The following is a 26783-nucleotide window of genomic DNA, read 5'->3' as shown; positions in this document are numbered from 1 at the left end:
TCATGGCGAGAAGGCATGTCTACATCTAAATTTATCGGCTGTCAACCGAAATTCCTTAGCGCAGCCTCGTCAGCCTTGTCATGTTGAACGGTGATATGCAGTCTGCGACCTTGTCATCATCGATCGAACAGTTTGACGGGTGAAGAACGTATCAGAGTCCCATTTGCTGACAGTATGGAAACTAACATGGATAATTCCCATGAGTCAAGCCCATAGACTTTGTTTGTCACCTATCTCGGAAGCAGACGAGACACCACCATCTTCTTCTCATCCATCTGAACATTAAACTCAGCAGATCGCATCCTCACTTTCAATCATCATGCACCCTCAGATGCACGTTTGCTCTTCGCCAATGCTGAGCAGTCTGGGACATTCATTCATGGCTAATTGTACAAATACAAAGCGCCGTCCCTGTCACTGCAAGGACATGTCGTCTTTTGATGCGTGGCCCTGCCCAATCCCATGAATTTTTACTCCACTTTGACCCTGAACGCCATGCTATTTTCGAAAAATGCCTCACAATATCCATCTATTTTGGACATGATTCCAATGTCATGCCCCAACATGCATCTGTGAACGGAATAGTTTCTTTACAAAAAGTCATCAATGTTTCGCAATATCTCGGGAGCTTCTCCTTGTTGATGTGGACTTCTCGGGTCAATTGCTGTAGGAATCTGATCGCCTGACGACTCGGCAGGTGAAGCGAATATGTGGTGTGGAAGTAGCAGTCCCTTTGTCTTGGGAGGCTGTGGTGTCTGGCGGACTACAGCCAGATCTCCTGCGGTTGTGATCCCAAAAGGTGACGCCATGAACTCTGTTGCTCGCGGCGAAAAGAGCGATGGAGTGTCCGGTACGTCCTGCGCAGCAACATCCATGATGGGAGAACTCGTCATAAGTCCCAATTTGGGAGTCTTGGAAGGCTCAGGTGACAATGACGCAGGCGGTACATCGTCGAAACGCTCTCGAAATGGTAGAGGCCGCGGCGATACACTTTGAGGAGGGCTCCGTGACTCAGGAACGGCTGCAGCTGCACTTGACGTTTCCGACTTTGGAGGCGTAGCAATCTTACTCAAGATCTGACTCAGCTTCACAGGTGTCTCGATGATATCCACAGGATCGTTCCTGGGGAAGAGCGGAACCGGGGGAAGAGCTTTGTTTAGGCGTAGTGAGGGTCGACTAGGCGCGGTGGAAGTTGCATCAGCGTTACCGGGAGCAAATACCATTGCTGGTCTCTCCCATGGTTGTGAAGGCAGTTGCTGGAAAGGCTTTTTCGCGATCGGGGTGTCCATGACCGGAGAAGGCGAAGCTTGCACCTTCCACCACGTCGGCTTGGGGTTGAAGGTGTGGTCGCCATACACGCCTTTGACCACCTTTGATCTGAAGTCTGTCAACTGATAGATCAGACTCATATTAGGTCCCACCCATTCACTTCGTTGCTTGACCGACATGTACATGGAGTGGAAGTCCGGCTGATAACCCTTGTACAGACCGTAAGCGATTACCAGCGAAGCTGATCGAGAAACACCCAGTTGACAATGTACTAGAACCTTCTTTCCAGCCTGCACTCGCTCGTCAATAACCCGGCATAGATTATACAAGTCCTCCAATATTTCCGAATTGTGGTCCCATGGTATATGCAGGTACTCAGGCTGTTTCTTTTGTAGGAATGACGTCGGTCTCGGCGTGGTAGGTGTTGGTGTTTCGCTGGCTCGTGGCCATTCCCAAGCCGACTTGAATGATATCTCAGAAATGGCGGTTTGAGGTTCCGAAATCTCCAGCATAGGAGCGTCGGCCTCGAACTCGAACGGCGTCTTGATCTCTTTCGCTACATTAATGACTGTGTCAAAATTGCTTGCTTCGTCGGCAGTCGGTTCGAGGTACAGATACACGCCGCTATCGTAGATGAGGACAGGACCTGTTGGGTACCCCTTTTCTTGGGTTTCCTGTGATCTTTGAGGATGGAATTCATCTTCCTCTTTCAACTCTGGAAGCGCGCTGTTCCCCGATTGAGCCGAATTGCTCGAGTCAGAGCCCGATCCAGAATGGATGGTCCCGCTTGCGGGTAGATGCAGGAACAGTCCTTGAGAGGGTGGTTTGGTAGGAGATGCCAGAGAAGCTAATGACGGGGAAGATTGCATATGATGCAATGAAGGTCTTGAGCTGGGCGTTGGCGGTACGTCCAGTGTCCGCGAAAACGACAGCTGCTGAAAGCCTGGGGTTCTGATGGTCAGATTCGTGGGCTTTTTTCGTCCCGTCCGTGGCGTGTCCTTCAGAGGTGATGTAGGAGCGGAAAACGCGTGGGAGCTTTCAAACCCAGGTGCAGTTGATGGCCGAGGTAGAGCGACTGCGTTCATGTTCAGCGACAAGTTCTTGACGTTTTTCGTCGTGTCTATTGGCAGCTGCGGCTGTATTGAGGGAGCATGTGGAATTATGATGGGGGGTCCCTTTTGAGGCTCAGATTCACATTGCTGCTCTTGTAGCGACCTGCCCATTATATTTCGGAATGGTGATACAGGAGGTATTGAGGTTGCTGACTCGGGTGAAGAGGAGGGGGAAGGATCGGTCAATAAGGGCGAGTCAAAGGTAGAGTTGGTAGTGGTCGGTGAAGAATCCGTCGATGTGGTCGTCATAGAGGTGACACTGTCTCGGTGATGTAGAGGTTGACCAGACGGCTGAAAAGAAGTAGAAGGAGGTTTGGCGTCGGTGACCAGAATCTGCGTGTCGCTTTGTATCGAGTCCGGCATGGACAACTCTTCAAGATCCTTCGGTATGCTTGCGTCTGTTTCCCCAACTACTGTCATGAACGACGGGAAAGGTGTGGACATGATCGAGCCGACTCCGATTGGCATGTTCGAAGATGGCGGAAGTGGAGGCCGTCTCTTCTTGGAGGATGAGGTAGATAGTTGGTGGTCTATCGACGAGACTGAGGTCGTTGGACCATGGCGGGTGGAGGGGCGTGTGGTAGAATAGTCGTTGGCCAAGTCGAAGGACCTTTTGCGGTGGTGACAGTCAGCACTGCCTGGAGAGTACGGTAACATTTTGGCTTGCGACTGATGACGGTCGAAAGGGCCATGGTACAATCGAGGTCTTGGTTCACAAGAGGACAACGGAGGATTGGGCCTGACGTACTGAGATCAAAACAAACCACGATGGAGATGTCGCAGAGCATGCGACAAGATGAGAAAGAAGCCTGACGACCCGGGGCTCCTCTCACAGTTTCAGATTCAGCGCGTATCCAAAGTGCGGCGCAGCAAGTCGCCTGAGGCTTTCTCACGAGTCAAACCTCCACTGGAAGAGAATTGGGACGTAAGACGGAGTTTGGTTGAGAAGCAATAACTCCCTCCTCTTGAGCCCTGTGCGCGCGCACGCTTTGACCTCGACTTTGCACAAAGAGGAAGCGCAAAGTGAAAGTTGTTCGGCACCTGACGAGGACTACTGCAGGTGGTGGATGGCTTCTGCGACAAGCGAAGGAGGAGTCGGAGGTGGGAACGTCCAGGAACGTGGAGTTGGAGCAGGAAGAGGGAGCAAATAGAAAGGCCCTGAGAGGCGCGGGATATGGCGCAATGGGGGACCGATGGATGAAGCAGGAGGCCCGCGAGCAATCAGTAGCAGTAGGGGACTCGTACACAGAGGATTGATACAGGTAGATCCTGGTTGTGTTGGTTGTTGGTTGCTGGAGCGAAAGTCGTAGTAAGAAACGAGTCTCCCCTCAGCACCGACTGCCCTTCTCACTACTCAGTCTTGCACCTTGCAGGCGCTTGGACAGTTACTCTACACTTCTCGGCTTGTGCCTCCAGCATTGGTCGCAGGCATCTGAAGGGGGCTGCATCTTGACGCTGCGATTGGCAAATCACCTCAAGCCCCTCCATCCTGAAACCGTGCCAATGATGCTATAAAAAGATCTTTGGCTGGCTGGAAATTTGCCGCGCGCATCCACGCGACCATCAGCAGCCCATGGACCAACAGATGATCCCAACCAGCTGCCACCGCTGGCCTGTCTTGCCCTGTCCTTCCCGAAAGCGGCCAGATCCTCGAAGCTGTGGAATCTGACAGCCTAGGCCTTGGTGCAGCTTTTGCCTTTGCCTTGAATTCAGAGTCTGCCTCAGATACCAATATATTGAAAGTGCATCCATACCCGAAGCCAGACACGAGAACCAGTACAAAGTAACACAGCATAATGACAATTGTTCGTCGCTGTTCTCTTCGCCGCTGAGTTACTCCTACTGTCATACACAGTGAGCGGATTGGGCAAATTGCGCGGCGTTTCAGATTGCTACGAGCCAAACACCAGACAACCAGACATCCGTGCGCCACCCATGTCCATCCTCAAAGAAAAAGGGATCAAAAGGGACTTCTTCCCCCCAGAAATAACCATCTGGCCCCCAGCCACGCCTTTCTCCTCTCGCGTCTTTGATCCTTCTGGGATGCCCGGTCCCGAACGTGGTCACCATGACACGATAGGATCTGCAGAACGAGATTAACCATCATCACCATCATTGTCATCAGCTTACACTATCATAGTAGGGAGCAACGTCTCGTGTCCGTATCCCACAATGTACTATGTATGTAGGAAGAGCTAAGATGTGTTTGTATTTTGAAATCCAACTGCCCAGAGGCAACAAAGGTAAAGCTGTCCTATCCATGCTATTCATGCGAGCATGCTATCCGCCATTTTGATCAGTATGCCACGTCCTCCCATTGGTATCCCAAAATAATTTTATGCCTGTCTGCCAGCAAGGCATGTTCCTGAACGCCAAAACTTTTGGTGTGAATTGTCATGTTCACATTTCTCTCCTGTACGCCTTGCCCGAAATCTGTCAATTAAAGTGGTGTACCGTCTACGGTGAAAATGTCGAGCAATAGTGAGGCTGAGCTGAGTGGACCGGTAGGTTCCTCCCTACTCGCATCGGCCTGCACCATTGCTGGGGAAATAAAGGAATGAATCAAAGCGGCCGTGAAAATCATGTCCCGACCTCAAGTTGAGGCGAGCCTGCCCTTTCCGGTCAATATTTCTTTGCCTCGACCCGGTTCTTCATGTACAGCTCTCCGATGCCAGTCTTCTGCCTATTCACTTTATTGCGAGCACTGATGGCGGCCGAGTAATGACTGAAGGAGAAATTCGACCAATCTCGATAATCTCGCGTCGGTCTGGACACTTCAACCACTTTGGTTAACTTTTTCTGAGGCTTGTCGTAGGTGAAGATGTCTTCGAACTCAAAGTCTTGGGATGACAAGTCTAGGGCGTCGAAATTGGTGTTTCTCAGCAACTCCCGTTCGACATCCGAGAAGGCCACATCAAAACTCGCCGTCCGGGCGTATGGGACGAGTTGGACTTTGGGGGTGTGACCAGGAGAGACTGCCTGAATTGACTTGGAGGAGACGCAGGATGATTTTCTTTCCCCAGTTGATCGACCGGAATCTGAGTCCACGGACCGAGGACTGTGGGGAGGGGACTCCAAGTTGTGTTTCTCGTACGAAGGCATGGTCGACTCGAGGATGGCCTGGCTTGACTCGACTACCGCTTCGATGAAGACCTGCTTGAGCGTGCTTGAGCTAGATATGGCCGTAGCTGATGTATCGAAAAGGTCGAAATCATCCAAGACCACAAGTCACACAGGGAAGCCGAGTGTCGAAAGTTGAAGCGTTAATACCCGTTCGATGCCTGCCCGTGATCAATTGTGCACGCAGATGTATTGGGTAGCCCGAGACAACAACCCGGGTTGATGTCACTGATGTTTCGAATTCTTCTGCAAGCCAACCACAATTGTACTTGTAAATGGCTCCTCCCAGTCTTACGTGTGCAGCGGTACTTGGATTTTTACATGGACAGGGAATCGGAGTCATTGTGGAAATGCCTCGTCCCTTATATCATGGCAAGAACAGAATTCCAGAGGACACACATGCCATCTTGATTGGCAATTGCGACATATTGAGGACCAATTAGCACCAATCAACGTCCTCGTCTGGGTCAAGGTGCTCATTGTTCATCTTTCATGGCAGATGGCGTGTCCAGGCACATACGTTCCCACAGCGGGCAAAACACAGTGACCCAGAGGTGAGCCATAGACCTTGCGAGTTTCCGCAACGCTGTGCAGTTGTTTAGTCATTGGAATCCTCGGGATGCGGTCGTGGCATGATGCAGCCCCTACCACTAGCAGGTGGAGCAGCACTCGCGGTGGAAATTTTCGACTGCACGTGGGATAGGCACCATCAAGCACTGATCGGCCACCAGCATGGCCGCAAATGTTCGATTGGACCAGCCGGCATCAAATCAGAACAGACATCTGCCACGCTCTGTCTCTTGCCAATCAATACAGCAAAGGAGGACAAGTCGACACCATACACATCACTCAGAAGTGCCACGCAACGAACGCGGCATACCGTCTACTCGACTAAAAATTCTGGTTCAGACCGAGTGGTGGTCCTCACATCGCTTTTTGGAGGACAACAATGACCCGATCACCAAGAAGGACTGCCCTCTCGACGGAAAAGGTTCTTGGTACACAATATGATACAAATCTTGACAGAAACGTCGTGATTACGACCCAACACTCTGACCTGAACTCTGTCTCTCTAACGCCATATTATCCAATTCTTGCCCTGATGGTGCGATATCCCGAAGTGGCGGTGTGTCTGGGCTGTCTTTCCCACTTCCATTGCGTTCCGCTTTGACTGCTCGTAGTCGACTGCTAACACTGCTGATCCTGCTGGCAAACCCTAGGCTTCTTCTTGAGTTCGATGGACGAAGCCCTCCCTGACTTTCCGGTGTGACCTCGATGGGACTTGACATGGCGGCGGGAATGATTGATATCCGACCCCATGCTTCCTTTGGCGTCATTCGATTCGCTTCTGGCGTGCTTACATTACTCGTCGGGGATGCATATTTGCGTCTTGATACCAGATTGGTGCTCACGTTGGCCGGCATCGCACTCCTCGTGGCATTGCTTGCCTCATGCGGTGACGGTCTCGCATGTTGTGGCATGGGATGCTGAGCGGTGTATTCCCTTGAATATGCGGCGCGATCCTTGGCCATTTGCCGATATGTACTCACCTCCGTCATCGCTCGGCTGACTGGTCGTACAGAAGGACTGCCTTCTTCATCATCAGTGGTTCCGTCTAGCTGCCCAGGTGTTCTTCTGCTGCGCAAAGATGCAGACGTTCGCGCAAGCCTCGACGATGAAGTTGTCTGGATCTGCGGCAGTGCTGTAGGCGGCGTCTGATAGCCATGTTCAGTGGTGCTTCCTTGTTGGTTCAACGTGCCACCGAGCGCAATGCTGGTTCGTCGACTTTCTAGCCGAGACTGCACTCTCGACGCGACTGGAGGGCGATCATTCAGCTCGTTGCTATACCGACGGCTACGCAGACCTATAGAAGAGGGAGCATACGCATCTCGACTGGCCGGTCGGGTCGCTGACGTTGGTACTTGCTTGTTGTCTGCCAGAAGTGCAATGACCAATTCTGTAAGACTTCTGCACATGCTCTCCGTTCGCCTACGCACTTGACGTTCGGAAACCGACGAGACGCCAATGGTGCTACCGGCGCCTGTATATCCTTCTGGGGTCATCATCATGGAAAGCTGTAAGGCGTCTTGCGCAGTGGCCTGCAGTTTTTGATACAACTCATTACTGATCACGGATTTGGCATTGCCCAGGGCCTCATGTAGGGTGGGATGGATGGTGGACGGTATGCCTTCGATTGCGGACTGTAGCTGAGTCACCGCAGCCTTGGGCTTTGGTGAGGAAGAAAGAGTCGTCGCAGCAGTTGTGGCCGTCTTTGGTCTGTCAGAAGTCGTCATTGCGGCTGCGGACGATGGAGGAAGTTTTCCGGTCAATTCCAATTTCCGGATCCTCGACTTGAGGTCGTCCAGCTCGTCCCACACGGTTGAAGGCGCAGTCGTGGATATCGTCGACTCGGTCGCATTGTGGTCCGGCATTCTTGGACGATCTACGAATCCAGACTCGGACGCCAATCGACTATTGCGCGCAGTACTAGGTCGCGGAAGATGACGACCAGGCTCACCAGTCACATTTGTGTTCGTATTCGAGAATCGTCTGGACATGCTTCGTCGAGGGAAGTCACCATTTTGAATGCTTCCAATCTCTTCTCGAGCACTAAGCGCTTCGGGTCGGAGTGTGTCTTCGGTATATGCTCGTGACAACGCTCCCGGCACATGCTGTCCGAGGGACGCCCGCTTGTTGTAGTAATTCAGAGCCTCCGACCGACCGGAAACACTTGCTGTATCGAATCGATCTTGTATCGGTGACGACTTGTACCCCGTAGCCGGCCGCGCGCTGGAAAAGAAAGGTAACGAGATACGAGATCGCCTCTTATCGATCTGGGAAGACAGCTGGCCTCCACGGGACGCGCCAGTTTTGGCGATATTAAGAAATAAATCCTCGCTCTTTCTCTCGTCACTACTCGAACCTTTACTGTCTTCGTCGGTAGCGATGGGCTTCAACCGGTCTGATGTGTCCCGTTCTGTATACCGGGCAGATTCAGCTGCCATTGCTGTAGGCTCGGTGGGGGCTGAGACTGAATTGAATAGATCTGGTGTGACGGGAGTGTCAGGGCTGGATCCCTCTTGTGTATTGGCCTCGTCTGCCGAAGACTCTGTGCTGGAGGGAGCAGCAGCGTCTTGCTTTACCGGCGAGGCGTGTGTGACAATATACCCAGGCTCTTGCCGCAGCTCATTGGACTTCTGAGGTAACGTCGACTCGCGTGTCGTGGTGTTTGTTCTCTGTGGGCTGAGGTTGCGATCAGTGACTCGTATTTTATCCTGCGAACGCGTTCGCTGAGTACTGTATGAAGGTGGCGGGCCACAGATCGTCTCGACAGGATAGCTGCTGTGCGACGCAGGCGGCTTCTTCTGAGAAGATGATCGCTGAACGAGGTTCGAATTTGTCCGCTGCAAGGGGGTGGTCGGTTGACTGGCACCCGATGATGAGGGTCGACGGTTATTGGGGTCGGCGAGGTCTTGAGAACAGAGGCTGAAGGAAGGGACACTTGAAGTTTTCTGAACGCCAACGGGCTTCAGCATGCCAGAGTACGGCAGTGAAGGTTTCTGTGGGCTGACGTCGGAGGTCGCGGTGGTCAATCTGGGCTTCTTCCGTAGTGGTGGGCGCCAGGATGTCAAGTCATCTTTGACAGTTGTGCTTGTATCGATGATGCGGACGTTGTAGCTATGCGGGTCCTGGAGGCGCGTTGGACGTGCATCTGTGACGCGAAGGGCAAGATCATGACGGCCCGGAACGTGATCAATCGAATAGTAGGGAAGAGTCCTTTTGTTGATACATGTAGGAGAAGTGAAGACGCGATCGGAGGCCGGAGATGGAGGTGAAGCAGATATTGTCCTCGACGTGTCTTCCATGTGCTGATTTGATACATGGATCACTCCCCCCTGCTAGTGCTTTCTCGCTTGTGAGATGGTGAGGGACAAGCACCCAGAAACAGGCCTGTTTACAACAGGTCGTCTCCCCTTTGATCTCAGATCAGAGGGCCAAAGGGCTATCAGACTAGGGATTGGAACGAGGTTGGATATTTGCTATACTTTATCTACGCATGGTTGATGGGGTTCGGGTGTTGTGTGATCAGCTTCTGCTTTCCTGCTAGCTCACGAAATACCGGGGCGATGCGAGGAAATGTGACGCCCACGGGCATAGGCGCGCCTTCAACGAATGTGATTCTTGGTTCCTGTGAGGCAAGAGAAAGGGAGGGGAGATCTGCAGTGGGTGATTTGACTCGTCCCAAAGGAACAAGCTGTGGCGGCATGGCCTCGTGCATGGATTTCGAGCCTTGACGGCACCCCGACGGCGCTACGGTTACAGGTTTTGGGCACTATCAACCCTTAAAGCATGGGGCAAAAACAAGCCAGGGCTTGGGAAATGGGGATCGATGGCCCCATTAGGCCCATCATGGCCCCTTATCATTCTTTGCGGAGTCCGGCTCGTCTCGCTGTCCTTCCCCCAACGGATTCCATCACACTTGACGATTCAGGTCTGAAAGATCTCCTCTTTACCTACTCTATGCGTTCTTCCTCGTTGCATCACTGTCTTGAGAGTGTTCACAGTGCTTGTTGCATCTTTACTAAAGATCCGGCAGACGACGTAAAGTTTCTCGAGACCTACTAGCGGTTGTTTCTGCATACGTCTGGGACTCAGGGTTTGGTGGCCCTAACAGTCATCTAATGCAAGGTCCCCAAAGCAAAGCATCAGGGCGATCACATAACTTCCCCTCCTCTTTGCCGCTCGGTTGTCAGCTTCGTGTGGGCAAGGCGATAACCAGAGTAGGAGGTTCAGGTCGAGCAACAGCCGAAGGCTTCAATGGCAGGATCCCTCGCAGGTCCTACACAAGGAAGGAGCCATCTGTGCAGGACACTATAACCATCATGCGACCGACCGGCATACCCTTTACTCACAGGACAGTATCCGTTGAAGAACATATCGATCGTGTATAGAGAATGGCTACCAGACGTATTCGAATAGTCTGCATTTCCGATACCCATAATCAGACTCCCAAGCTGCCTGCTGGAGACATACTCATCCATGCAGGCGACCTTACTAATCAGGGCAGCATGTCCGAACTTAAGAAGACCGTCAGCTGGTTGGCAAATGCAGATTTCAAAGCCAAGATCATTGTTTGTGGGAATCACGATGTGACTGCCGACGTGGACTTCTACCGCGAGTATGGAGCTTACTTCCATAATAAAAATATGGAAGATCCCCAGAAATGCCTAGCTTTGTTGCAGGCGGATCCTTCCATCATATACCTGAACCATGAGCCGAAGCAGATCCCAATCACTCATAGTGACGGTGCAGTTACTTCGCTGAGGGTCTTTGGATCTCCATATTCTCCTGCAAGAGGATTCTGGGCCTTTGGCTACCCACCAGAAAAGGCCGCTCAGCTGTGGGCTCAAATTCCTTTGGACTCGGATATCGTGGTAACTCACACGCCAGCTAAATTTCATCGAGACGAATGTGGCACACGGGGAACCGCGGGCTGTGAGAGGCTTCGCCAGACATTATGGAGGGTTCGTCCACGGATGTTTGTTTGTGGACATATTCACGAAGCATACGGCGTCGAGGTGGTGACTTGGGATCTGTCTTGTCCCAACATCAAGTTCAAGGAGGAAAGTGTTCGATACTGGCAGGATCCGCAACCCGAAAGCAGAAAGCAGTACACTGTCGACCTGTCTTCCCGAGCCAAAGCCATGGCTTTGCGGAATGACGGAAGCGTTGGGAACCTAGTCGGATCCAGACAACTGACTCGTCTTCGGGGAGCTGAAGTTGACGGTCCCAGCGATGAGATGTCGACAGTTGAATCGGGAGACCAGAATTTCCACCTACCACGTCCTCCGACTGCTGGCCCGCCTCCCTTTCCTGACTTCGACAAGGCTCAACGCCCAATATCACCAGCGGCAAGCTCAATCAGTATCAACGAGCTTGCGTCCCGGGGTCAAGGAGGGCAAGCATCAAGCGCTCGGTCAGACCAAGAAGCAATCTCTGGTCGTGAAGGCAGACTGGAAACGTGCATTGTGAACGCAGCGTACATGGCAACGAATTGGCCGCACAAAACGGGCAAGAAGTTCCACAAACCGATCGTCGTTGATATTGACCTCCCAGTTGAACCTGGACCGTCACCTAGTTCAGCGTCAATCTGACTCATTTGCATCGGAAGGTTAATCTGCTGTATCACTAGCCTGGATTGAGGATGGTCATTTGGACTTTCCCAGCCTCAAGAGCAATGATAATGGATTGGATGGGCTCTTGTGGTTAAATCCTTTACGAAGTGCGCCTTATGTATCGAGAACGCTCGCTCCAGCGTTATGGATTGAAACACAGACATCACGGTGGCTCTTAAGAGTATGAGATGCCCAGCATCACCTAGTGAAACCTACTTATCTTGTGCCGTGGCTAGTGTGGCGCCAGTGCCCATTAATTCTCGGGGCTGCGAGGGACGTCTTCAGGCATAATCACGTGACTCAAACCAGTGCCTGAATTTTCGTCACCTAAAATTCTTTGCCCTGATCCCAATTCCTACGAATTCCACAGCTTGAAAGGATCCATTGCTATGGCACCATCAGAACCGACGGCCTATAAAGGAGCAGCTAGATTGACCCATGACATTCTCAGCGAATCCTTCATTGAGCATGTTTTACACTTATCACCATATCCAACCTATCCGTGACTTTCCGTTCGGTGTTGCGCGCTGATCTTTGGTCCCCGACAAGCCCGATAACCACATCAAATCCTGTCAAGCCTTTACCCTTGATCTGGATAAATCAGTACGAGGTCACCTGGTCGAAAAATTGTCCTCGTGCCTATCAAACAGACCATTGTGAGTCAAGATAGACATATTCTTACGTTGGAAGTATTGGAACCATTGGAGGAGGCCCAGATCTTGAATCGCCTGCCACCGCACTGACGGCTGCTCTGCGCAACCTCGGTGTGAGCACGCTCTCTCCTTTGACACAGGGCGGTGCACACCGCTTGACGCGTGGCTGCTTTGCTTGACCTCTACTCGGGAGCTGCATACCATCGACCTTTCTTTCCTTTTCACTCCTTGTCGAGACTCTCTCTCTGTTCGCTTCCTGTTACTTGGCCAAATATCAATATCAGCCCAAAATGCTATCTTATCAGCGACCAATCACCACCAGTGAGCCTCAGCTACGGCGCGATAGACCTGAAGCCTACCCTCCACAGCATCATGAAAAGTATCACTCAATCGACCTGTCCGATGACTTCCATCAACTCGTTCGGGCACTGTCAGATGTCTTGGGTGAATCTTCCGGCATCAACTCGGATGACGTTGATGAGAACGATCTGATCCGACTGATGGAGCAATATACCTCCCAAGAAGGCCAATGGTGCCAGTACGCCTTTGCCGACCCCAGTCGAAACTACACCCGGAATCTTGTTGACGAAGGGAATGGCAAGTCGAATCTGCTGTTGCTCGTCTGGAACCCGGGCAAAGCTAGCCCGATCCACGACCACGCGGACGCGCATTGTGTGATGAAGATACTCAAGGGCACTCTCCAGGAGACATTGTATTCCGTGCCACCATGCTCCAGTGACAATGGAAGTGAAAGCTCATCTGGCTCAATCACACCGCCTCAGATAAGGAAGGAGACACTCTACCACGAGAATCAAGTCACATACATTTCGGACAAGATTGGTGTGCACAAAATCTCGAATCCATCACCAACCGAAGTCGCCGTGTCACTGCATCTCTACACGCCACCCCACGCCGCCAATTTCGGCTTCAATCTTTTTGATGAGAAGACAGGGAAGCCGACACATATTCATCAAGCTGGCTTCTACTCTGATCGAGGAAAATTGATCGAGAAATGCAAGTTTGGATCGTTTTAGACGCTGTTCTCGAAAGCCTTGGCGCTTTGATATCAGACTGCTTTCATCAAGAGCTTCAGCCCAGCGACGATCATAGGACTTGTAAGCGTATATGAGCTTACGACATCCACTGAGGCATCTGGCTGCCCGTTGCAGACCTCCCACAAGTCGGGACTGGGCTATTGTTGGCGACTGGCGACTGGTGATTGTTGGATGAGCCCTTCACCACGGGCTGTGACCAAACCAACTTCTCAATTCATCACGCAAATGGTAATGCATGCTTCACAGGATGGCCATGAGAAACTGGCTCGTGGTGGCCGGCGTATGGCGTCATGGCATGGCACTTTGATTTTCTCTACAGATACCCGGCAGGAATACACCTTGTTGCTCAAGAATCAAATACCGTCCCCTTGCGTTGCTAACCCCTTCATATCTTTCCACTTATATTTGCTATTTGTTGTGGGAGTGCTGCCCGTTGACGGTATTGAACCGACTCCCCTTATAATGGGGGATTCATCTATTTCAGTTCATGCCGACATGTGCCTGGGCTACATTCTCCCCCAGCAAAGCAGATAGCAACTCGCACTTCGGTTGAACTACGCTATCTACAGAGTCCTGTGCCCCCTGTTCGGTCCAATAGGATACAGAAGCGCCGTGGGCTCTTGGGAATACTACTCCATCAATGGAGATGTGCGACGCGGAGACGGGCCGGTTGAACAACGTTCGAGTAATAAAAACGAATCGCTTCCACGAGGTTAGCATGTTGCTTGCACCACCTCAGCCTTTCTCTTTGCTCTCCGGGTCATATACAGTACCTGCGGTTGCCTAGAAATATCCATAGCGCAGGGCTATCAATCCACGTTTCTCATCCGCCGTTCCTCTGTATAACTCGCTGTGGACCGCAACCGAACAGAAACAGAACACGCCCCCCAGACAAACCTATCAGCAAGACGAGCAGGTTTCATAGGCAAAGCGAACAAACAAAGCCGTGCAACATGCCTCCTCTGAACCCCGACCAAGTCGCCGCCATCAGGCAATCCGTCCACGACAACTTCGCTACGCAACTCGCTTACACGCAGGAGCTCATCCGGTTCGGCGGGCAGCGTGGCGAGGAAAGTCCTGTACAGGACTTTGTCTTCGATGCGTTCGCCAGCCGCGGCTACTCCCCGATCAAATTCGAGATGGATGAGAGTCAACTGTCACAGCACGAAGGGGCCGGCAAGTTCAGTCCCACGCATAGTCACGCCCCAGTTGTCGTTGGTACGCACAAGCCCAAGGCCCAGTGCGAAGGCGGCAAGAGTTTGATTTTGAATGGGCATATTGATGTCGTGCCGCTGGGGCCGACCGATATGTAAGTGAACTTTCTTTCTCCTCTCTCTATGTGGGCCGCTTTCCCTTGCCGACGCGGAAGGCTGTAACCAGTCTACGCGAGGATTCATCGTCGATTGGAAGAAAGGGCGGAGGAGAAGATATTCTACTGGGCTGGCCAGGATGATGTTGACGGATTCATTAAAATGTAGGTGGGCGGATGACCCGTACAGTGCGAAGATTGAAGGAGATAGGCTTTATGGGCGTATGTAACCCCCTTCCTTTCCGCGCCTCGTCTTGCCTCCGTGCCGGTTTAGCCAGAAGCTCGACTGGTCTGGATTCGAATCGCTTGCGAATCATGCCGAGTATATGCTGATCACTTACAGGTGGTGCGGGCGATATGCGTTCCGGCCATGCGGCGAACATCTTCGCTCTTGACGCACTTCGCCGGATCGGTCTTCAACCTGCATCGGAAGTCATCATCCAGTCCGTTCCCGAGGAGGAGTCAACGGGCAACGGGACGATGATGACGCATCTGAAGGGCTACAAGGCGGACGCTGCACTCATCCCAGAACCGGTTCACGAACAGCTTGTGCGGGCGAATGTTGGTGTCTTGTGGTTCCAGGTCGAAGTCCGCGGGAAACCCGTGCATGTTAGGACCATGGGCACGGGTGTGAATGCGATTGATGCGTGCTGGAAGGTCGTTGGGGCCTTGAGGGAGCTTGAGGCCGAGTGGAATGAGCGACATGCAAAGACGAGGTATTTTGAGGAGGAGAAGCATCCCTTGAGTAAGTCCGGTTCCCTTTATCCTACGCAGGACATCGAGCGGCGGAAGAGCGACTGACATTGTTTCCGACCAGACCTGAACATTGCCATAGTCAATGCCGGCGACTGGGCCAGCTCGGTTCCTGCCTGGTGCCGCATCGACTGCCGAATAGCAATTACCCCCGGCACCACAGCGAAATCGGCTGCCGACGAGATCGAGAAGAAGGTGGCAGACTTCGCTCGTAGCGACCCGTCCATGAGCCAGAATCCTCCCAAAATCACATGGAACGGCTTCTTCGCGGAAGGATACACCCTCGAGCCGGGGAGCGAAGCAGAGAATGTTCTGCGCAAGGCGCACAAGCAGGCGACAGGCGAGGAGCTCACCACTCAAACATCGACGGCCTATCTCGATGCCAGGGTGCATTCCTTGTATGACAAGATCCCGGCACTGGTTTACGGCCCGATCTCAGGTGATGTACACGGGTTCGATGAATGGGTAAGCATCGAGAGCGTGAAGAGGACGACAGTAGCAATGGCTTTGTTCATTGCGGAGTGGTGTGGTGTTGAAAAGATAGAGTGATACTCCGTACAAAAGTCCAATTCCACATCCCTGTCGCCGAACCTGGTTACTGTACAGTCAGGGAGGTGCGGGGCATCATGGGGCAAATTCCATACCCACGAAAATCATCGACTGCAACAATCTCCATCGTCATACTCCGTAATCTTTCATCTTCACCATCATCCCAGAAACTGCTTGTGGATTTACCAGGCCTCTCTCACGTCGCACAAGAATCACAAAGACGGGTGACACAGCGTCTAGTTATTGACACCTGTTTTCTCCTGGAGCCTAAACACGTCCCCGAATAGCGATCGTCACGACCCTCAATCCATCGAAAAATTCCTCGCCTGCCTATACTTGCCGTCTCCTTCCTCTTCGTATTCTGTCCGCGAGCGGTAATTCCCCCTTCCGGACAAGATGGCGACCACCGTGGACAAGATCAAGGAGATTGAGTCCGAAATGGCTCGGACACAAAAGAACAAAGCCACATCTTTCCATCTGGGCCAACTCAAGGCCAAACTGGCAAAGTTAAAGAGAGAGTTGTTGACCCCCTCGTCATCAGGAGGCGGTGGTGGCAGTGGATTTGATGTTGCAAGGACGGGTGTCGCTTCAGTGGGATTCATCGGGTTCCCTTCAGTGGGCAAGTCGACTCTCATGAGTCGATTGACTGGCCAACATTCCGAAGCCGCAGCCTACGAATTCACCACCCTGACCACAGTTCCCGGCCAAGTCATGTATAACGGCGCGGCCATCCAAATGCTCGATTTGCCCGGTATCATTCAAGGCGCCAAAGACGGCAAGGGTCGAGGCCGCCAAGTCATCGCCGTTGCAAAGACATGCCATTTGATCTTCATCGTCCTCGATGTGAACAAACCACTAACCGACAAACGTGTCATTGAGAACGAACTGGAGGGATTCGGCATCCGCATCAACAAGGAGCCTCCCAATATAGTCTTTAAGAAAAAAGACAAGGGCGGATTGAACATCACGAGCACCGTTCCTCTCTCCCACATTGACCATGACGAGATCAAGGCCGTCATGAACGAGTACCGCATCAACTCGGCCGACATTGCGATTCGATGCGACGCCACCATCGATGACTTGATTGACGTTTTGGAAGCCAAGAGTAGAAGTTACATACCGGTCATTTATGCTCTCAACAAGATTGACTCCATTTCAATTGAAGAGTTGGATCTGTTATATCGCATTCCTAACGCTTGCCCCATCAGCTCCGAACACGGCTGGAACATCGATGAACTGCTCGAGCTGATGTGGGAGAAGCTTCAGCTCAAACGGGTGTATACCAAGCCAAAGGGCAAGCAGCCAGATTACTCTACCCCGGTGGTTTTGAGAAGGAATGCCTCAACTGTCGAAGATTTCGTAAGCGCGCTCATTAAAGATGTGCTATCTTTAACTTGCTGACCTTCCCTAGTGCAACTCCATCCACAAGTCCATTCTTGAGCAGTTCAAACACGCCATTGTCTATGGCCGTTCAGTCAAGCATCAACCTCAACGGGTTGGCCTGCAACATGAACTGGCGGATGAGGACATCGGTACGTTTTTCCAATTCACTTTACTCCACCTAGGTTTCACTTGCTGATCTACTCGTCCAGTCACTATTGTTAAAAAGTGATGCGTTAGACCGACCACAGCATCTGCCTATCACCTGATGTCGTCTCGAATGCTGCACCATGGCTAGACTGAGGCATGTTCGAGGTTTGAGATCGTCCGCCATGGGTCCATATTCCGCTCGATGAGGCTAGATGGCTGGACTTCCGCTCATCCCCCCGCGCCGGATTTCGACCCTTTATCCGTCGCCTGTGATCAGCACTAGGGTCTGCGTCCGTTACAGTACCCACGAGTACCTCAAAAAGGACATGTTCGAAAGGACCATGCTTGAACAGTCTGGACTCTGGGCTCTTCTTGCTTGGCTTGGGCTCCACGCTTCTCTCGTCTCAGCATTCTTTTCCTGGTCGAGAGTACGGGCGTATCCTGGTCGTCGCTTTGAAGCGCCACTGAAAGCGTGCGTACGACGCTCATCTCTCCGGAAACCAGTCTGCATGAGATCAAGCGGACGTGTCTCAGTGTGACCACGGCGAGTTGGAACAAAGTTCCAGCCGTACTCCGAAAAACACAATACTCCGTAGAATCGCTGCGAATCTGTGGTGGAACCCCTCGGTTGGCTCAAGGTGGTTGTGGAGCAGGCAAGGATGAGGAAAATGTCTCTTTGTTGCGCCTCAGACAGAGAATGATATACAAACGCCGCCATTGCCAGACCTCGTTGGAGAGACTTGGACGTATCTGGGAAGCTGTGTGAATTCAAGAGCTGCACAAGCCGGATCGTCGAAAGCACCCTCAACAGGTCCAAGTATTCCCGTTACACGAGCGTAAGCCTCGACAAATTCAAGAGCGCGCGACAACACTTTGAGTGTAGAGCGAGCAACGTTGGGGAGATTTGACGAGAATCTGAAACAGCCATTGGCTGCCACGAGGCGCCGTTTTCGTGTACAGGCTGCATGATTGACAACGTCCTGCAGCCGTACACGAGCAGCCAAAACGCTACCACAGTGCAGGTGCAGGATCTTCGATGCATACAGTACCGCGTACATGCAGATGTCAAACTCGTGGACCTGGATTTTGACAGTTCCATCCCCCGCAGCTCCTTGTCTGTGCATCCTCCGCTCCAGCTGGAAGTGGCTTGAACAGGGCACTACAGCTGCACTCAAGGTCTAGGGATCTCAACCGACGCTCCGAGCCACAAGGCCCACAGAGAGACATCCCTGGCTTGGATACAACACCCCTGCTGAAGTTCGCAGAAGCACCCTCCCGCAGCCGCCCGAAGGAACCCCCGTCATAGTCTCAACGTTTCTGGCTAGGATTATACAAAGTCTCTCTTTGCCAGCAGAGGAGGTTCTGGTTTTGAGGATACTGTTGACTGCTGAGGCCAAACCACAGTTCACCAGGCCAGGATCAGCACCCAGCAGCTGTAGGCCGACATGTGAAAACGCCGGAAATTCAGTGAAAGCCATGAACACGAACGAAGCGGGGAACCACCGTTGCAGATGAACGCATTGAGCGACGCTGCTCACCCTGCTGCTTATTTCCGTCTAAACGTCACGTAACAGGGACTCACATCTTGCATATTCTCAACAGGCAATTGCCCAGCTACCAGTTTGTGGAGAAAATGCAAAGGTCCCTCGCGCAAGCCCCAATGAGCTTCACTGATCATTTTCCTTGCCTCATCATAAAGCATTAATGATTGATCTTGTCCTTCCCTTTGTGAGCAACGAATAGCTTTGCCATGCTCACACATGTCCCTGTGGTGGCACCTCTAGCTTCAGAGCTCCGAGTTCGCTGCCTGCTGGAATGGGGATTCTCGACGGGGACAGATAATATCTGTCCGTTATTCTCTGCCCTCTGGCGCGCTGATTTGTCGCTTGCTCATGTTTTTGCCGCCGAGCTCACCCATCGGACCAACCATGCTCAAAAGGCGTGTTTCAACTCGCTCGTTGGCTCTCTTCATGCTCTCCACCATGTTCCTGATGTCGCCAGGTTCGGACGACAAGCCTACAACCAGTCCTAACAAGGTGGCTTGCTCGCCAGGCACGGTTTCGAGCAAGCCATGAAGGCTAGCCTGTGAAGGGAGACGCACTGCCTCGAACGCTTCAACTCACCTTTCCCCATTCATTGAAGTCGCCGTGTCAGCCAGTCTCAACTTTCCTTCAGCGACCCACGCGTCGGTTGCACAAGCACATTGGATGGGCATTTGTTGAAGACTGGCACTTGACCAGTTGGGCTGCCCCCCACGGGCTCAATAATACCACCCCTTCAGTCGAATGGTACCGTTATCCTGTCGAGCCGTACTGTACAATACATGACTCTCCCATCGCATACCTGGAATGACCGAGGACGATGCCCCCAGGCCATCCGCTTTATGACACAAAGGCCACTCAGCAGAAGTCGAATAGTATCCAGTCATTACTGGCCATGCGATTGAGCAGCTTGAAGATCTGTGGGCCGAATGATCGCTGTCCTTCTAAGATCGCCCGCGTCATTGTTCGGCTGCGGGCGGTCCGTCCAAAGGCTAGACACCCGCCCGAAGCCTGTACGGGCTATAGCTAGGTCTTTGTCGACCCCGTGAGAAAAATGCTTAAGGCTTCTCTCTGGCATTGCATTATCATTCGACGCTTCCCCATTGCGATTTTCTGTTCGCGTGGGGCATTCTGGCCTGCAGAACAAGTTCGACCTAACGCAGCGTGATAAAAAGCCAGGGAAAGGCCCAGCAGGGGCTTGGACGCAAAAAGGCAGTTCTCACGGAGTAGTACTTGAACAAACGCCCGCGCTTCGTTTCGACCCCCGTCTCTCTCACTGCACGTCTACTTTCCTATCTGGTCTCGAATGACCTTGCCACCTGTGATCGGATTTTCGACCTGCTTATAGGAATCTCGAGAATCCCGACGACCAAGAACCGGTCCACCTCCCCAGAGGACGATCTCGACCAGAGAGGCCAATTTCTGCCGAAAATATTTGAGCCACCGCGACGCCCAGTGGCTTTTCAGGGATCTTGCAAAGAGCGGGTCCGGATTCGAAAAGAGGAATAAACTGAACAAGGACGAGTATGGCGACCCGACGCATTATTGCATATGCCCGACAGTGAATATCATTACCCAAGCTAACCGAGGTGCTTTTAGGCCCATCAGGGCCCGTTCCTTCAAGGTGCCGCCCGCTAGCCTTCCCTAAGCTTTCCGCTTTATAGGCCCTACTGCCGCCCACTGTACTTAGCACCCACACCTCGCAATCGAAGAGCTCTGTCTCTTCAGGATCACGACACCTCGAGAAGCACGTCCTTGCAAGCAGTTGAAGGTTTTCGCCGGACTACTAGTCGCTTCGAAGCAGGGGAAGGAGCGCAGCACTCTTGACGCAACCTACATCCCGATCCAGCTTTCAAGTTCCATCCAAGAAAGACTACCTGTATGCTGCAAAGGAACCCTGTCTCGGCCATCTACAGCCTATTTCACCTTAGGAGACACCCCTCACACACTGACCTAAGCCCTGGTCGCAGCCTCCTTTGCGTCCTGTCCTGGCCCTAGTCGACCAGCGACCCTGGTCCGACATTGTCTCCTTCAAGTCGACTAATTCGGCTTGCCCAGTGTCTTTTGGTTTGTCCTCAGAGGTCCGTCGTGCATCCCACACTCATCTGCACCTCCACAACGCCGCCCACCATCGAGACGACCTCGCTCTTTCATATGCTCCCTACCTCCCTCCAAGCCACGACTCCAGTTTGACAGACTGTACATCCCATACAGTCTGGCTGCTCACCCATCTGAGGATCTGGTAGACGTCTGCCGGTGCGAGCGGAATCTTGGGGCCTTGCGGATACTTGCATCCTGACCCGCCAACGTCGGTACGGAGTACATTGGCATGCATCGCCATAGCAGCATAACATCCACACCACCAGATCATTATTTGGAAACCTGAAGCTCGATGCAGGCCTTGATGAACATGCCGTCGGAGCACCAGGACTCTCACCATTCTGGCTACGGCCAAAGTGGCTGGATGAACGTCCATGGAGCATACTCTGCCAGTCCTCAAACATCCATGTCACCAATGCACGAGCTTTCTTCATTCGACTACCAAACGACAGCCCCGATGCCCATGGAACCGGCTTACAATATGCACCGACCATCACCTTTCGCAGCGTCACACCCGCAGATGCTACCGCCTCTGATGACACCGCACAGCGGACTATGGCCCAGCATGTTAGCAAGTCAACCTGGCTCAGCCTACCATGCTCCTATTCAGCCTGCTGGACCACTTCAGACACCATTGTCGGCGAGCACTGCATCTGACATGACGCCAACCAGCGCAAAAACCACCACGTCTCGGCGCAAGTTAACGGACGAGGAGCGTCGTCAGATGTGCATCGAAGCTGAGCAGAATCCCAACATGAAGCAGACTCAGATAGGAGGTATGTGGCCTTGCAACTTACAGCGATGTGCTCTAACGGTTCATAGCCAAATTTAATGTCGAGAGGAGGTACGCTGTCCGCGTCGGTAGTCTGACTGGTCTACTAACCTGTGATAGCACAGTGTCGAAGATCCTGCGGCAGCGGGACAAGTATATGAATCCACCACCGAAGGAAGAGAGCATAAGCCCAACGGGCAAGAAATCCAAGGCGAAGCTACCAGATTTTGAGAAGACCCTAACCAACTGGGTCAAAAACCAGCAGAACAAGGCACTACCAATCACTGATGAGGACCTTCGCAAGCAAGCCCAGGTGTTCTCCTTCAGCAGAAGCGATCAGGCTGTAGTATCGAGTGCGGCGTGGCTCGAGGCATTTAAACGCAAGAATCACCTGGTCGCTGCTGATAGAGGCGACGGGGAGTCCACTCTGGTGAATTCCAGTACCACTTCTGTGACGCAGACGCCAGTGAACGGCTCGCCTACATCATCCGATGGTCTGGTCTCGCCTCCAATGTGCGCCATTGACGAGTTGGGACACGACGCAGGCCTGAAAACAGAAGACGCGAACGACTTTTTCGACTTTGAAGGAGGTAAAGGCACATTCGATCATTCTCCTGCTCTGGACCACGATCTTGGGGAACCGGCGCTGGCGGACGACCCGTCGCCCATGTCATCAGCTTTGGCACGCGGCGATCACGGTAGCATGGCCATGATAGACAGCCCGGGAGATACCACCGCGAGCTCAAGTCGCCAGAGGAGTCAGACCTTTCCTCACGTCCCCAGTATCAGCACGGGTACTCGACCATCATCATCTGATCAAAGAACTCCATCCTTACCAGTAAGATCATTATCATCTACCAATAACACTGGACCGTCGGCCATCGACCCGCGGCAGATGATGAAGAGACACAAAAGCGTGCCCGACATCCACTACCCCGAACAGGCACGTTTCTCACCCATGCCACCACCGCCGTTACCTAGATCTGCCGACACGTCGCCAGTCAGCCATCCCGCAACACCTGCCGAAGATGACAATATTCGCGCTCTTCACGCCATCAAGGCGCTTTTGGAGCAGCATCCCAATGTTGCGGAACCGGATGACTACCTGGCGATTGGGAAGTTGATGGAGAAGCTGAAGCTGTTGCGAGCTCCATCTACAACATTACTTCCCGGCGGAATGCACCCGATTGATATTGTGGACAGCCCCAGAATCTCCAAGAAAAGAACCATTCTTGGTATTTCGACATAGTTCTGGGCCACATGTCTTATTTTTCTTTCGACTTTTGGCGTGTTTCCTTGCAACTTTCTCTGAAGCATTCACCACCATTGATATGCAAGCACAGTTTTTGAAATATTGGACAATCCTTTGACCATGAGCGAGGAGCACGGGATCAAATTGGGAGCACAGACACGCAAGCGAACATTTACTTATCAGCTATTTCAACGACCCAGCCGACGTCCAGGGCAGAGGGTGTATAGCAGGAGCCGGGAGTCGCACGTTTTCATTTCCTCGTTACCACGATACCAGTCCCGGAATGCGAAAGAGCAGGCTGCCTTTACGAATTTTTCAGGTACAGCTACAGTAACAGTCTACGCCTGCAGATGACGAGACCCTTAGACATACCCCAAGCCTCACCGCGAAATCTCCTTTTTCATCTACGGGGGCATGTTTGCATGGGGAGAAAGGGATGGGGAACGCAAACGAGCAGGGGAATTGTTTCGACCGGGGAATTTGGTTTTTTCCTGGCTTTTCTTTCTTTCTTCGCAGTGGGAGACTGCGCCGATGTGTAGGATCAGATGGATTTCCTTTTTCTCTTTCGCGTGGACCTTGAGTCAAGAGGCAAGAGGGTCTCGTGAGGACATTGACAAGGGACAGGGACGACCGAGACTGTCGATATGGAGGACATGAACATATAGCTTTTTCTTCTATCTCTCCTTTGCAAAGGTATTTCGGTGAACGATAATTGTTTCTGTGTATGCATGCAGCGGCTTGATAACGACGACCCTTAAAGATAGGATATGAAGAAACATTCCCACACTCCAGATGTACATGTTGTGCGATTTCGCCCTCGGCTCATCTGGCCCTCAAGATCATGGGCGCAGATGGCATCGTGTGGTGTTTCGATCTTGTGATGGCTTCACAAAAGGGACACGAAGGAATCGTTACAAAGGACAATGCAGAAGGGTGTCGTTGTCGAGGCGAGACATATCGAAGATCGTGTCGATCTTTCTCCTCTCCTATCATCATGTTTCCGGGGTTGGTACAGATAGAGTGAGGCTCGACTACGGTGCGAGATCGACGTCAAGAACCCTGAACGTTCCTGCCGATCAGTAGAGACAAATGTCAGCGACCGCCTCGACAGAAAATCTTTTCTCTCAGAGAATCAAACGTTATGTTGCCGTCTCCTACATTGCAGTCCGTCTGTACTCGTACAATCGACGCTCAGTCTCCACCATCCTGTCCTAGCCTCGGGGACCGAGAGGATCCGTGGGCAGAGTTTTGGGCTGACTTGCAGTTTCATCTTGCTGCCCAACCACATTCATCACAGGGTAAGTCGCAGAAAAAGATGGCGTTGTGATGGAGAACCAGAATCGCCTTGGGATCGAGATCATTTCCCTATTCCTCCCTCTGAAGCCTAACCTTCCATTACTGGAAAACACTGCCGTTCCACGTTGCCAGACTATCGACGCAGGTGCCAATGGCGTCGCTCACAGAACTGGGCATCACTCTACTCGTATCTTCTTGGTTGACAACCGACTGCACGAGCCTGTTTGCTGCACCCTCATACGAACTACTAGGACCATGTCTGTACCCTGGCCCTGCTCTCCATAACGCCTTTGCATGAGTTCCACGGTCGAGAATCCCCCAAAAGCTCCGTGACTACTACCCTGCCCCAGCGATATCACCGTTTGTGGACCCTGTGCCCTGCAGGAAGATGACCGGATTCACGCTTCCGCTGCGCCTGTGGAGGGTCTAGAAGAGCCGGAACGCAAAGACAAGGCCAGGAATGAGTGGGTTGATGTGTGCCGGAGGTGCCAGATTGAAATGAGGGTACCGGGGAAGGGAGGCCGTCCCAGGGATGCTGTGGGAACCTCACAGGGCCCTAAACTAGGGACAGTATCAGTCAGTGAAGCCATTGTATACGACCTATATGGCTTCTATAACGTGGGGGCGCATCGACTCTGATGTCCGGTCGAGTGCCTCGAACGGTGGCAGATCCATTGACCGACAAGATACCTGCTCCAGAACATTCTCCATCGGAGTGCTGATCTGTATTGACCACACAGCAACGCAGTTGACATTGAGTCACGAGGTTTACACATGTTGTAATGGCACTGTTTCACCAAGGAGAGCCACAGGTCAGAGAAGAGCTGCGGGTGGACGGGGAAATACTTTTACAATTCGATAGAGTATGAGGGTAAAGTGGCCTCGAACATCCGGTCCACGCGACAAACTATTGCCACCGATGCCTGATCATCAGCCAGGCTTGTGGTTTGAGGCGTTCGGAGGGAAAAGATGCGTCAACGGCTATTATCTCGCTGACCCGCACTGCTCCGTTACAGAAGCGAAACAGGATATTCTGGGCTGTCTAAGGAGTTTGACGAAAGTTGCCTCCTTGATTTATTGCAGGGGATGGTTTGGACACCAACAAGTGCCACTGTTGTATGATCTGCTAGCTGACGGCGAAAGATGAGAGATCAGATGGTGAGCTTCAAGGTGAATGGTTTTGCAACCACATTTCGCTTGCCAAACTGTGCCTGAATGAATGCGATATGAATTCCATCCATCTGACCTATTCAGTACTGTTTTTCTTAGTCAACCTTGACAGCACCGTTGGATCTCTGGTGATCCCAAAATGACAAACCTGGGAGCGCACCTCTTGCGGTTTTGCTGTGATGAGTCCTAAGCCTCTCTCATCGGTTCTTACGCATTTTTGCTTCCTTATCCACTTCGACTACGATCCGCAAGCATACACTTTCACAAGATAAGAGGAGGGGAGGACCATATATATCACTCAAGGGCATTCATGTCTGTCTCAAGCCATTCTCTCTGCAGCTCGACGCTCATGGATTTTAGATGAGTTTCGCCACTGTGTCTGCAAGAAGAGTCTCCGTGAAGCCATCTGTGTATGGCCTTCTGTTGACTGACGTTGTCCATATCATCTTGAGTACTATACGTATCATGGAAGAACCGAGTCTTCGAGTCGTTTACCGGCTACCTAGGTATGCGTTATGTTTGTTCATGTTTTCTACAATGTGCCATGTTTATCTGTGCTGTGCTCATTCTGTCCGTGACTCTACTTTTCCACCATCTTCTTCCTGTGTTTTTCTTCCTATTCTTGCTAGTACCACGCGATTGTTGCCGCGACGAGACTTCTCTTTCCTTCGTCTGGTTCTACTGTCCGCGGATATGAGGAAGTGCTTTGTGTTGTGCTTTCAAACATACAACATCAGCATCGGCTTGTGCTACACCCTGCCAGGATATTCACAGAGCTCCACACATGGACTTGGCCCTTGTACGAAAGACAATCGTTCCAAGCAGAAGAATGAAGGAGTATGAAGACTGAGCCAACGCTAATGAGCAGGAGACTGTCACTAACTACCATTAGTCAATCCATCCCAGCAAACGTTGAAAGTATGGCTTGTTGGAGCTCTTTCGCCGGCCTCGACGAACCTCAAAATGCTAGGGGCTTCGTCCATGCACACATGGTGAGTATGTCAACACAGCTCTATCTGGAATAAATTCGGGATATCGTGAAACTGCATGTTGAATACTGTACAAACACAGGTGGATCGACGGCAAACAGTGACGGACCCGAGACGTGTGTGTTCTGCGGCAGCTG

General features: G+C 52.2%; 8 protein-coding genes across 9 annotated transcripts; 5 read left to right on the top strand and 3 right to left on the bottom strand.

Annotated features, from left to right (window-relative positions):
* Positions 1–140: 140 nt before the first annotated feature.
* Positions 141–3673, bottom strand: PV05_10919. Of its 2 annotated transcripts, XM_013454352.1 has the most exons (2): positions 3130–3673; positions 141–2991 (listed from the first exon to the last, which is right to left on the bottom strand). In XM_013454352.1, the coding sequence occupies exon 2, from the start codon at positions 2847–2849 to the stop codon at positions 591–593; it is 2259 nt and encodes a 752-aa protein (XP_013309806.1). In that variant the 5' UTR covers positions 2850–2991; positions 3130–3673; the 3' UTR covers positions 141–590. The 2 variants fall into 2 exon arrangements, with proteins under 2 accessions (XP_013309806.1, XP_013309807.1); XM_013454353.1 differs by having other exon boundaries at positions 141–3673.
* A 404-nt stretch (positions 3674–4077) lies between these two features.
* Positions 4078–6033, bottom strand: PV05_10918 (uncharacterized protein). The gene has a single exon (XM_013454351.1). The coding sequence runs from the start codon at positions 5481–5483 to the stop codon at positions 5004–5006; it is 480 nt and encodes a 159-aa protein (XP_013309805.1). The 5' UTR covers positions 5484–6033; the 3' UTR covers positions 4078–5003.
* A 354-nt stretch (positions 6034–6387) lies between these two features.
* On the bottom strand, positions 6388–9568 carry PV05_10917 (uncharacterized protein). The gene has a single exon (XM_013454350.1). It carries the CDS (start codon positions 9365–9367, stop codon positions 6539–6541), a length of 2829 nt encoding a protein of 942 aa, XP_013309804.1. The 5' UTR covers positions 9368–9568; the 3' UTR covers positions 6388–6538.
* Positions 9569–10033: 465 nt separating this feature from the next.
* On the top strand, positions 10034–11828 carry PV05_10916 (uncharacterized protein). The gene has a single exon (XM_013454349.1). It carries the CDS (start codon positions 10457–10459, stop codon positions 11654–11656), a length of 1200 nt encoding a protein of 399 aa, XP_013309803.1. The 5' UTR covers positions 10034–10456; the 3' UTR covers positions 11657–11828.
* Positions 11829–12620: 792 nt separating this feature from the next.
* PV05_10915 (uncharacterized protein) lies at positions 12621–13364 on the top strand (the record flags this gene model as incomplete). Its single annotated transcript, XM_013454348.1, has 1 exon — positions 12621–13364. One exon carries the CDS (start codon positions 12621–12623, stop codon positions 13362–13364), a length of 744 nt encoding a protein of 247 aa, XP_013309802.1.
* Positions 13365–14338: 974 nt separating this feature from the next.
* Positions 14339–15996, top strand: PV05_10914 (uncharacterized protein; the record flags this gene model as incomplete). Its single annotated transcript, XM_013454347.1, has 4 exons — positions 14339–14694; positions 14864–14916; positions 15038–15439; positions 15512–15996. 4 exons carry the CDS (start codon positions 14339–14341, stop codon positions 15994–15996), a joined length of 1296 nt encoding a protein of 431 aa, XP_013309801.1.
* Positions 15997–16139: 143 nt separating this feature from the next.
* PV05_10913 (ribosome-interacting GTPase 1) lies at positions 16140–19297 on the top strand. Its single transcript, XM_013454346.1, has 3 exons — positions 16140–17355; positions 17408–17528; positions 17589–19297. The coding sequence occupies exons 1-3, from the start codon at positions 16393–16395 to the stop codon at positions 17606–17608; spliced, it is 1104 nt and encodes a 367-aa protein (XP_013309800.1). The 5' UTR covers positions 16140–16392; the 3' UTR covers positions 17609–19297.
* Positions 19298–20657: 1360 nt separating this feature from the next.
* On the top strand, positions 20658–23974 carry PV05_10912 (uncharacterized protein). The gene is made up of 3 exons (XM_013454345.1): positions 20658–21943; positions 21990–22011; positions 22060–23974. The coding sequence occupies exons 1-3, from the start codon at positions 21460–21462 to the stop codon at positions 23186–23188; spliced, it is 1635 nt and encodes a 544-aa protein (XP_013309799.1). The 5' UTR covers positions 20658–21459; the 3' UTR covers positions 23189–23974.
* Positions 23975–26783: the final 2809 nt, after the last annotated feature.

Source organism: Exophiala xenobiotica (assembly GCF_000835505.1).
Source record: "Exophiala xenobiotica strain CBS 118157 unplaced genomic scaffold supercont1.7, whole genome shotgun sequence".
Classification (NCBI taxonomy): domain Eukaryota; kingdom Fungi; phylum Ascomycota; class Eurotiomycetes; order Chaetothyriales; family Herpotrichiellaceae; genus Exophiala; species Exophiala xenobiotica.
The sequence above is the reverse complement of the archived record's forward strand: the minus strand, read 5'-3'. Positions and strand labels throughout refer to the sequence as shown.

What these genes read in the sequence shown, in the direction of transcription:
- PV05_10919 (XM_013454353.1), bottom strand. Translation starts at nt 3,038, where the DNA reads ATGTTACCGTACTCTCCAGGCAGTGCTGACTGTCACCACCGCAAAAGG.
- PV05_10918 (XM_013454351.1), bottom strand. Translation starts at nt 5,483, where the DNA reads ATGCCTTCGTACGAGAAACACAACTTGGAGTCCCCTCCCCACAGTCCT.
- PV05_10917 (XM_013454350.1), bottom strand. Translation starts at nt 9,367, where the DNA reads ATGGAAGACACGTCGAGGACAATATCTGCTTCACCTCCATCTCCGGCC.
- PV05_10916 (XM_013454349.1), top strand. Translation starts at nt 10,457, where the DNA reads ATGGCTACCAGACGTATTCGAATAGTCTGCATTTCCGATACCCATAAT.
- PV05_10913 (XM_013454346.1), top strand. Translation starts at nt 16,393, where the DNA reads ATGGCGACCACCGTGGACAAGATCAAGGAGATTGAGTCCGAAATGGCT. An exon ending in CCTCAACTGTCGAAGATTTC is followed by an intron (nt 17,356 to 17,407) that starts GTAAGCGCGCTC and finishes GACCTTCCCTAG; the next exon opens with TGCAACTCCATCCACAAGTC. An exon ending in ACTGGCGGATGAGGACATCG is followed by an intron (nt 17,529 to 17,588) that starts GTACGTTTTTCC and finishes CTACTCGTCCAG; the next exon opens with TCACTATTGTTAAAAAGTGA.
- PV05_10912 (XM_013454345.1), top strand. Translation starts at nt 21,460, where the DNA reads ATGCAGGCCTTGATGAACATGCCGTCGGAGCACCAGGACTCTCACCAT. An exon ending in GAAGCAGACTCAGATAGGAG is followed by an intron (nt 21,944 to 21,989) that starts GTATGTGGCCTT and finishes AACGGTTCATAG; the next exon opens with CCAAATTTAATGTCGAGAGG. An exon ending in AAATTTAATGTCGAGAGGAG is followed by an intron (nt 22,012 to 22,059) that starts GTACGCTGTCCG and finishes AACCTGTGATAG; the next exon opens with CACAGTGTCGAAGATCCTGC.